General features: G+C 39.0%; 1 protein-coding gene across 5 annotated transcripts in view; it reads left to right on the top strand.

The window, feature by feature from the left end:
* Positions 1 to 7042, top strand: part of camkk1a (calcium/calmodulin-dependent protein kinase kinase 1, alpha a) — a 120090-nt gene extending 113048 nt beyond the window's left edge. For 4 of the 5 annotated variants that reach the window (XM_056267376.1, XM_056267379.1, XM_056267377.1 and 1 more), the window contains 2 exons: positions 5269 to 5316; positions 6334 to 7042. In XM_056267376.1, the coding sequence (XP_056123351.1) occupies positions 5269 to 5316; positions 6334 to 6409 (124 nt within the window). In that variant the 3' untranslated portion in view covers positions 6410 to 7042. The remainder of the gene's footprint in view (positions 1 to 5268; positions 5317 to 6333) is intronic. The other variant, XM_056267381.1, reaches the window with a different exon arrangement.
* The last annotated feature ends 4565 nt before the right edge of the window (positions 7043 to 11607 follow it).

Here is an 11607-nt window from a genome sequence, read left to right on the forward strand (position 1 = left end):
TTTAATCTCCTTATATGTTTTCCCCTGCCTCAAATCGAGCCGTTCGACCGTGTGACGTCACAGGGTCGGAAGCCCTTCCCACGATTGTTGATTGACAGCAGCGTTTCAACACAGACCCGCCCTCGCTCATGAGGGAGCTGTCAATCATAGTCTGCGCGGACCGGCGCGGTCATTGTTGATATGCTGGAGCACTGTCTATGAGCAGAATGGCGTCTAAGCGATTGTGGTGTTCTGTTCTTGGGTGTAATAACGAACACAGCAGTCATTTTAATGTTCCTAAATTCCGAACCGCTGAAGACGCAGTGGCTGAGTTTGTTTTCGAAGGGAATATTCCCCACGAGCAACGTCAATGCTCTCATGTTTGCGCGAATCATTTCTCACCAGACTGCTTTATAAACGAGGGTCAGTATAAAACTGGTTTTGCTAAGAAGCTGCTCCTGAATAAATTATCGGTACCAACTATTTGTGTTCCTGCTGAACCTCCAGAAGAACTGAAGTGAGTGTAACGTTTTATTAATCTTTATATTAATATTTATATTAATCTTTGCAAATCGCTAGCTGCACGCTTCACAATGAATGCGTCTAAGGTTTACACTCAGGGTACATTACGGCATGTTTTCTATGTACGACGTTCTCAATATAATTCATAATCCCACGTTTATACTGAACAACGCGTTATGGTTATTGTGTTACAAACGGTGTATGCGCAGAACAGAGAGGCGGGGTGAGCGAAGCTCATTATCATTTAAAGTCATATGCACTGAAACAGCGTGCTGAAAACAGAGCTGTTTTTGACCAGGTAAAATAAGTGTTTTCTTACAATACTAATGAGAATTTTTAATTAAAGTATATTACAAATTTTTAATTTAGACCCTAAAGAATCACATTAGCTTGTACAAAAATGGCATTATATGACCCCTTTAAAAGGTCACAACAATAATTCCGGGGTTTTTTTTATTCCTCTGGATGTTTGCACCATCCATCCTTTGACAGTAATTCTCAGAGGCCTTTTGCTGGTAATGTATCTGCCCACTAGACTGACAGTAAGTGTCTCCATGAAGTCATCTCTGTCCCCACTCTGCTGCTTTTCCCACATTAGAGGGGGTTTGTTCAAGGACAGCAGCGTGTTCTCTCACTCTTCCTCTCTGTGTGCTGTCTATCAGAATCAGCAGAGGGTTGCTCCCTCTCTTCTGAATGCCCTGGATCAATACAAACAATCTGGTTATCTCTGTATGCATCCCTGATAGACCAAAGTCAGCCTTGCAAACATTTTAATGCACTACTGAATGATCTCTGTTATAGGTTGTATTTATGTTTTTAATTTTCAGATGTGCCATATGCAGTTATTGTTCGTACAATCAAAACTGAAAGGTCATTTGATTATCTGTAAACAAATGACATGCTTGTTTGGTGTGAATTCTCTCTGTTGACAAGGATGCAATCTGATTGGGAAATGAGGTGGATCAATACAGTGACTCAGCAGACCGGTGACTTCTTTTGCAAGAGGCAGTTGATTGTATTTTCATTTACCTCTATCATTTTTTTTTATTAGCCATTTGTCAGTTAGTTGTTCCCTCTGAGGAAAAGCGTTTCTGAATAAATAGATAAAAAGCAGCAGCGCCCCCGGTTGGTAGAAAGCTATCATCGTAATTTTGAAAATCCCTCCGTCCCTTTAAATCTCCTACTGTCAGGGGTGGCAATTTGCATGTCATCCATAATTCAGTGTCAGGTTGAATACACTACCTCCCGCACCGTTAATAACCTTTTTCATCTAAACACACACTGTACTGAACACACACTCTCCCTCCCTTTCTCAAGCATTCATGCATACTCGCTCGACTGCAATTGTTACTCTGTGATGGCAGCAAGTCATTTCTTGTGATACTCATGATGATTGCATTATTTATGAGTGGATTATTTTCTACATCTCTCTTAAATATTCATTTTGTCACAGAACATTGACACTTTAAAAACCTGTTTTAGCACAGCCACATTATAATTTAGTACAGCCACCATATCGGCATCATCTAATACACAACATTTCATTGTCCCTGCTCATGTCTACCTATTTTTCTGGTATCTAGTGCTCACTTAAATAACATTTTTAAATGTAATCTTTAACAAATCTCAAAATCCATATTTACATGCTTTTAATTATAATGTAGTGAAAATAAATATAACAATAACAAATATAGTGTGTGTGTGTGTGTGTATATATATTCATACATATATACAAACGCACACAATTCAAAATAGTATACAATTTAAGTATCTTCCGATTATCGTTAACATCAGAATAATTATAGGCTTATTTGTATCAGCCTATTGTTCTCTGTTTGTGCTGGATAGCACCGCTCCTCTACTCCACAGCTGTATATTAAACAAAATACACTCACCGGCCACTTTATTAGGTACCCCATGCTAGTAACGGGTTGGACCCCCTTTTGCCTTCAGAACTGCCTCAATTCTTCGTGGCATAGATTCAACAAGGTGCTGGAAGCATTCCTCAGGGAGTTTGGTCCATATTGACATGATGGCATCACACAGTTGCCGCAGATTTGTCGGCTGCACATCCATGATGCGAATCTCCCGTTCCACCACATCCCAAAGATGCTCTATTGGGTTGAGATCTGGTGACTGTGGAGGCCATTTTAGTACAGTGAACTCATTGTCATGTTCAAGAAACCAATTTGAAATGATTAGAGCTTTGTGACATGGTGGAAGTAGCCATCAGAGGATGGGTACATGGTGGCCATAAAGGGATGGACATGGTCAGAAACAATGCTCAGGTAGGCCGTGGCATTTAAACGATGCCCAATTGGCACTAAGGGGCCTAAAGTGTGCCAGGAAAACATCCCCCACACCATTACACCACCACCACCAGCCTGCACAGTGGTAACAAGGCATGATGGTTCCATGTTCTCATTCTGTTTACGCCAAATTCTGACTCTAACATCTGAATGTCTCAACAGAAATCGAGACTCATCAGACCAGGCAACATTTTTCCAGTCTTCAACTGTTCAATTTTGGTGAGCTCTTGCAAATTGTAGCCTCTTTTTCCTATTTGTAGTGGAGATGAGTGGTACCCGGTGGAGTCTTCTGCTGTTGTAGCCCATCCGCCTCAAGGTTGTGCGTGTTGTGGCTTCACAAATGCTTTGCTGCATACCTCGGTTGTAACAAGTGGTTATTTCAGTCACTGTTGCCCTTCTATCAGCTCGAACCAGTCTGGCCATTCTCCTCTGACCTCTGGCATCAACAAGGCATTTCCGCCCACAGAACTGCCGCTCACTGGATGTTTTTTCTTTTTCGGACCATTCTCTGTAAACCCTAGAGATGGTTGTGCGTGAAAATCCCAGTAGATTAGCAGTTTCTGAAATACTCAGACCAGCCCTTCTGGCACCAACAATCATGCCACGTTCAAAGTCACTCAAATCAACTTTCTTCCCCATACTGATGCTTGGTTTGAACTGCAGGAGATTGTCTTGACCATGTCTACATGCCTAAATGCACTGAGTTGCCGCCATGTGATTGGCTGCTTAGAAATTAAGTGTTAACGAGCAGTTGGACAGGTGTACCTAATAAAGTGGCCGGTGAGTGTATGTTTTAATTGGTTGTCATTTTGTTGCATCGTGCCACGTTTTTCTTTCTGTGTAAAAGTTGTCGCTTCAGGCCTTGTTAGGACACGCTATACACAATTACACATCACTGAACCAACCCTGTCTGGGAGCATGGGGAAACAAATTGCCGTATCACTACACATTTGTTGGATGTGATGAAAATGTGGCTGCACATTATTACATATCAGGACTTTTTTTCTGGCCTCCAGCACCATTAAAAATCACTCTCATTTTTTAGCCACAGAGCGCAGGTTGAGTGTGGGTAACGTATTCATATGCTCATGAAGCACAGACTGGAGTTTGTTGATAATATTTCCTGTTGGTGTTTGTCAAATACAGGGGTTAAATGCTGTCTCTTCTGAACAAATTTGCTTGGCATTTGATGAGTTTTTTATAAGCATCTGGCACATGCATCTCTCTTTAGTAGTTGATGCTAATGCTATTTCCATAAATTGACTTTTATTGCAGAACTCGACTTAAAGGTACAATATGTAAGAATTTTTTAATAAAATATCCAAAAATCACTTGCACAGTGTGATATATTTCCTGCAGTTGTGTACTTACAATATCCCAAAAGTCTCCAATGATTTTTTATTTCAGAGAAATTCCAATTCTAAATAAGTGGCCGTCCCGGAAAAAAATGTCGCCTGTCAATGACGCAATATCCGCGTTATCCTCGGTTTCCGTTCATACTGCCATAGCCATGACGTAACCATGGCGACAGACGTGGACAACTGCGTAGTGCATAACTTTTAGCGTCACGCAGTTCTTGTTTCTTTCAAACATAGACCATGGCAAGCAGACTTTGGGACAAACAAGGAGAACTAAAATGAGGATCAATATCAGCGTGGCGTTTTTGAGATGCCGAGAGCTCCACGTCCGCGACTATTAACTTGGACTCGACAGAGCTTCACGAGTCACGACTTGACAGCTTTATTAGACAGGTGAGAAAATGTACAAAAAACAAATCAATGTTATATAACGTTAGCTCAACATGATGAAATGTTAGAATATGGTCAGTATGTTATTCTAATGTTGATCTAGCTTACTGCTAGTTTCGTATAACAAACGAAATAACACGTAGTATAACATTATAACTTTCAACACACATTTAAATGCCGTTTAGTGTGATAGTGTAACGTTAGACCAAGTGAAACAGCGCTGCGTTACCTCACAAGTTTGATTTGTCTAATAAACTTGACCTGTGAGTGCACTTGCGGGTAGTTCGGTAGAATTAAATGTCCTTATTCCTTTATATTCGCGGGACTCGCGTGTGATATCTGTCTCTTTAGCAATCGCGACCTGCTTCATACCACTGTAATCTTAAAAAACATGAATGTTTGCACTCATCCATAAACATTATTAGATCCATCAACTTGACAGCAAGTCCCATCATTCAGCTCATCACTGCGTCATTAACCTACGCCTTTGCTATTGTTGGAAACTGCGCCCTCTTGTGTCGAAAAAACCTACATATTGTGCCTTTAAATATAGTCTTATGTCGACTGTTAATGTAATTGGCATTCTGACCAGCAAAAACTCACAGTAGGCTCTATAATGACCTGGTTCCTGTTGCTTTACTTCACATGAAACTGCTGATGCTCTCCTCCCTTTCCTCCACTCTCTCTCTCTCTCTCTCTCTCTGCTGCAGGGACTCTTGGCCATTCCGGCCCTCTTTTAAACTCCAGCCCTCGTTAAGGTAACTCATTGTGACAGGTGGTCATTGTCATTTGTCACTCAAGCCCTGTGTCAGATTCCCTGTCCTTCTCCATGTAGTCCCACGGGTCAGTGAAAGAGTCATATCAGCCTCCACCCTGTCCTTGTGTGGCATTTCTCTAGCTTTATGGCAGTGAAAGTATTTGGTAACACTGTCAAAAAAGTCCAAGCCTGTGAAACATGTCATGTTGTGGTCTTTCATTCAATCCCACCATATACATTCTGAGACCTCTGTGTGCAGTTGTGTCTGTTGCAGAGAACTTTCCCATGTTCATCTGTGTTTCCTCCAAGATTGTTTGTCAGTGTGCTAGTTTTCTATTTTTCAGTGTTTAATACCGGATAGTTTCAACCACAGACGATCTACAGATGCATCACACCTGTTTAATGCATGTTGCAGATTTTTTGTTTTATCTTATAAAGCGACAGCAATGTGCTTCACAATCATATAGTGATACAGTAATGTTCTTAAATGTGCTTCATTAAAAAAATATTTGCTAAATAAATTTGGCAACAGCCGGCAGTTCTGCTCTGATCAGACAAATCTTTTAAAATAACTGTTTCCTTTTATTTATATATATATATATATATATATATATATATATATAGGATATATATATATCCTGTAATGTCAAAGCTGAATTGCTCAAGTCTTCAGTGTCACATGATCCTTTAGAAATCATTCTAATATGATGATTTGGTCCTCAAGAAACATATTTCTTATAATCATTATCAATGTTGAAAACAGTTGTGCTGCTTTAATATTTTTGAAAAACATTTTTTTCAGTATTCTTTGAATTCAAAAGTATGTAATTTTGTTATCTTCAAAGCATCTGTGGTTACGTGGATGATTCTTGGCCTGAATAATCTGTATAGTAGACCAGACCTTATAGACTACAGATAGTCAAAAGTCTGCCTTTTCGAAATCAACTACTGGATCAAAACATGGATTATTTAGAAAGATAATGATTCATTTCTCTCTGTGTTTTTCTTTTTCTCTCAGAAAGGGGAGCAGTGGAGAGGCTGGTAGAGAAGTCGAGCTCGAGGACTTGCATGAGGACGAACCACCCACCTTTTGAGTGTCTCCATAGATCCTGAAGCGTTCCTCATTGTCTGCGCTTCTTCATTCAGACACTTCCAACCCTTCGAGCAGATGACCATCATGACCCAAACCGCTACACTACACTCCATTTCCACCAACTTGAGGCTCACCTCGACATTGAACTGGATTCTGCTATTGCTTGTCATCATTCAGGCTTTTTCACTTTTTTCAGTCTTGCACAAGAATCACTTTCCTTGCTTTTTTTTTTAAGTCCACCGTAGTAATGGTTCTCAGAAAACCTGGCCTTGGTAATCCGGCGAAAAACCATACTTTCTCCTTCATGCAGTTTGGATCTTTTCATCTTTGTTCTCTTATCCTGGCTAAACGAGAAGATTTTGGATGAAGTCTGGGCCAGGTTTGTTTGAAAACCAGACTATGTCATTACCTTTCTTAAAGCAAGACTACAACATTTACAAAAGATGCTAATATTTACTTGGTACGGCACCTCATGAAGCTAAAAAACAGTGATGGCGTTGAGGCAGTGTGCTGCCATCATAACGTTTGTACATGTGTATAAAATATTAGCTATGGTGTCTTGCCTTTTTGTATAACGTTAATGTGCAATTCTTAACCCTATCCGCGTCATTGCATGCCTGAAATATGGCCTTTTCCATATCTCTGTTGCTTTCCATTTCTTTCATACTATCAAAATGTTCTCATTTCATTCAGATACAATCTATAAACAGACACACACACACAGTGTTGTAGTGTGAATCAAAGGGGCTTATGTAACTACTAGACACTAAAAGAGCTCTTGATGTATAAATGACTGCACATTCAGTCAATTCTAACGAACAGGGCTTTCTCACGAAATATACTGCTTTTGGTATAAGCATTAACTAGAACAGGGCTTTTTCTCCATGTTTGTGAATGTCAGAAATCCCACATTTGGAGCATACCGGATGCAGGGCTCTCATGTCGCAGCGCTTTGTCTCTACAGGAACAGAATGTGTCATTGTTTACCAAGTCTTCACATTCCAAAAGGCCTATTTATCAGTCAGCAGTGCTAACGGGCGCTCGAACGCACATGCAAATATGTCACCAAGGCAAGCAAGTGTGTGCTAATGCGGAAGGAGAAGGAGTCACTTTCACTCAAAACAGACAAGCCAATTGAGGGAAGGATCTGAATATGGTGTTTAGCTGTGGAATGAAAGTGAACCGCCATTCAATGTCATCACGGTCCCTCTTGGCCTGTATTAACTCAGTCCAAAACAATACTCCCTTGTTTACATCGGATCGTCTGCCAGGCGAACCCATCAGCCCCTGTTTTTGAACCATGTATTGAAAGTACAAAGAGAATCTGAGTGGACAACCATTGTAAATACGCATTGGCGATCAAGATATTTAATTATGAGCACAGATCACTCATATTAATTATATTTTTATTGTGAAATCCCCACTGAGTGTTTGTTTTAAAAGGACAGTTCACACAAAAATGTAATACTGTTACCATTTACCAAAGGTCTGTTCATACCATAGACTGTAAAAAAAAAAATAGGGTTCATACCAATACGAATGTTCGGCACAAAATTCTGTCCAATATTCACATGCAATTTGTCTGTTCAGACCAATGTGTTAAAAAAAAATGTTGCAGTCCGGCTAAATGAAAATGGCAAATTCATGCTTTTAAATTTACTTATGCTATTTATTATCAACGGTCCATCTGCTAATTAAATAATTCCAATTGATGAATTTGAATATAGTGTTAAATATGAACACTAAATAAGTGATCGGGTTGATGTGCGCGTTTATGTCACAAGCTTAAAATCCGATTTGATCATTTTAACATGCGCACACTGCACAAATTACTGAGATTATACCTGTTATAAAATGCAAAAGACTTCGTTCAGACTTCGGAGTGGCTACAGAAAAAAAGAGACTGCAACCGGACCCATGCGAAAACAATTAGGATACATATCGGAAGTACAGTACATGTAGTCACGCAATGCTGATGTTGTTAGCATTAACAATTTGAGAACAAAGTATAATTTGCACGGTTTTGCGTGATATGATAAGCGATTTTTAGATTTAATCAGCGCGATTTACTGCAATGTCAGAACCAGAACAAAAGTGGATGTTACTTACTTGTTCAGATGACATTTTCCGGTGAAAATTATTATGTTGGTCATACTTCCAAAAAGAATAATCTGTGATTCTGAATGACAGTGTCCACACCGGCGCGTCGACTGACAGCCTCACACTCTTCTCAACCATTGTGTTCATCCGCGCTGTGCCATGTCGAAGTACAACTCACGTAAAGTTGATAATTCCGCGAATAACTGCAATTGCAGATTTCAAACAGAGATGGCGACAAAGAGGAAAAACTGCGGACTGCAGCTTTAAGAGACGAAGAGCACATGAAGCTTTGTGCCATGCTGTTTATATATATCAAGCAGTAAAAATGCCCCTTCCCACATTCGAAAAAGTTTTTTTTGCAAACTTTGAAAAGATTCGCTTCACGTTTGGATGGAAACCCAGCTAATGAGTGGAAGGAAAATTTTTCGATTGTCACGACAGTCATTTATGTCACAATATTCAACAAAAACAACAGCTCGTTCCGTGCGTCATACGTCATGCCTATGTGTAGGACTTTCCAGTTTAGTTTTTCAATCCAATCAAATTGTCCTGTCGAACAGATCAGAAAAGGTTTAAACCACCCCTTACAATCCGAATGAAATTTCAATCAAAGTTGGCCAATTCATTCCAATGGACGTGGTTACATGTGACTTTTTTTTATTCGGACTGTGCTACTAGTCAGATTACAAACAGATTATTAGGGCCCATGTAAACGCATCTGAAAAGAGTAGCTTGGATTATTTTGAGGTGAATTCATTTCAAGACAATAAAACAAGACTCAATTAGGTCAGCTGCCAATTATTTCTAGTAAGCAGCAAGTGGTTAGAGGAAACCTTTAACCGATGTCAGTCATTTAGATGACTCATTATTGCTTATGAAGACGGATTGATAAACTGCAGTGAAGCGCTTTCATTATATTCTCACTGATATCCTGTGCAGATGGTGGTCCATTTTTCACTCCTACACATTCTTCCCCTGTTCTCTGTCTTCCCCCATCTCTCTCTGACCCTCTCTTATGCACAAACTCCTTCTAGATTGGTTCTTGCCCATACCATTTTCTCTTTAAACTGAATTTCACAGGAAAAAAAACATTTTCAGTGCCAAACGACTAGTCTTTTTTTTTTTAGTCTGTTTGTATAGAGTATTTGATTTAGGCATTAAATGGAGTCTCGTTTCTGTTGTGTGTTAGGATTCTGTATGTGGTACTCAGGGTCTGGACACTGCTGTTCTGGAAATACAGAGAGAATGGAGTAGCATATTCTGTGTTCAGGAGCTCTAAGGTGTGTTTATTGTATGTGTATAAATCCATTGAATGTTTTTAAATGACCCCCCTTCTCTTATATGTGCAGTCACATTTGTCCATTCTGTCTTAAATGTGCAGTTGTCTTGTCTGTTACTTCTTGATTTATGCTATGCACCTGTTAGTGTCTTGACGTACGGCATGTCCCTTAACCTTGCTATAACCTTTACAAACCTCTCTCTAGGTTCCCTGTTCCTTTTGATATCTATGAGACAAAACAAATAATGTCTAAAACCCCTTTAAATTGTTTCCTTCGGGACTTTTGTATAAGCTAAACATATGCAGCAAAATGCCATACTCTGTCTGAGCAATCAACTCGAGTGTGATGGCTTTATTTTATTTTCCGGGTTTCAGCGCATGTGCAATAGATGAGGTTTGATCATTTGTCTACCCGCATTTATAAAGTTTTCTGCTGTTTGACATGAGTCTCTGGAGGAAGTGAGAGAAAAGTGGCCATTTTGATGCACTTTGTTGCTGCGAAACGTTCTTGCTATCAAAGCTTTATGCTTTTTCATTTCTTACAAATGTTGATTCAAAAGTATATCAGAATTGATTCATGTATATAGATCATAGAACACTGTCTCGCTCACATACCAGCAGTTTGAACTGCGCAGTTATTCGTGTCAGAGTGCCTGATATTGCTGGTTATTTATAGACGTCTGTATTCTGCTGCATTGATCTGAATGTACCTGTTACAAAAATCAAAGAAAATAGACAAAAAAAGAGCATGGCCCGAGAAAGCACTGAATGCAACTCTTACTATGTAAATATGTACCAAACCATATAAAGATACTATTTTTTGCATGCTTTTTGTACACATAGACATAATCAAAGACAATAAAGATATCACAGGTGACTGGTTCTTTCTTTATATTTTGTCATTTAGGGTTTTATTATCATTGTTTATGATAAAAATGAGAATCGATCGATGGAAAATAACTAATAATAATACGTATTACAGTAGTAATTTTGTACACAACAAAACCAAACAATCATTCCTGGTGCTATCTGATTTTCAAACTGTTCAAGAATGTAAATTCATAAAAAAAAAGGTTAGAGAAACTAAAATCTAGGTAGATGCAAACAAAGAAGAACTAAGCCATTGTAAATAAATCTAAAATGAATCCAGACAGAGTTATCAGGAGACCGGTACAAAGCAGAGGGGGGTTTGTATCATCCTGAAAGGGTTTGGTTTGGTTTTGATTTGAGTGTAAATTATTTCATTATGTCAGAAGAAAGAGACTGAGTGTCCAGAAACTCCGAACTCTACCTGATCCTCTATCTGTTTTTAGCAGCAACCACTTTACAAACAAATAAATATATATGCGCATGAAATATTGATACTTTTAGAGACAGAAAATGAGCACAGCTACACAACAGATAAGCGGTTGGGATGAGTAATCGTTATTCAGCAATATTTGACCATTGAATGCTGCCATTGACCATTTAATATCAAGTAGTCCAGAGAGCTGTGTATAATAATAATAAAATAAAAGACTTTTGACGTTGAGCGCCCTATGTTTTTTGGCTCAGTGTTTCATTGATGAGCTAAAGTAAAAACTAAAGGCCTAAACCATCATCATGCTGTCTTTTAGAGCTGGATAGTTTCAGCTTTGGATGGTTCATCTAAAGCTTATTTCACACAAAAATCAGGGGGTCACAGTTTGCATCACAGTTTGACTTGCTACAAGAATAAAAACCTGTACAAAACACCTATCAGTAAAATAATAACTGTTTTAAGGTGATTCAGTATCAAGATTTGTATATGGGTGACACATCCAGACATTACCCTGTTTGTA

The sequence above is a fragment of the Rhinichthys klamathensis genome, unplaced genomic scaffold, assembly GCF_029890125.1.
Source record: "Rhinichthys klamathensis goyatoka isolate OS25496 unplaced genomic scaffold, OSU_Roscu_1.1 h1tg000259l_1, whole genome shotgun sequence".
Taxonomy (NCBI): domain Eukaryota; kingdom Metazoa; phylum Chordata; class Actinopteri; order Cypriniformes; family Leuciscidae; genus Rhinichthys; species Rhinichthys klamathensis.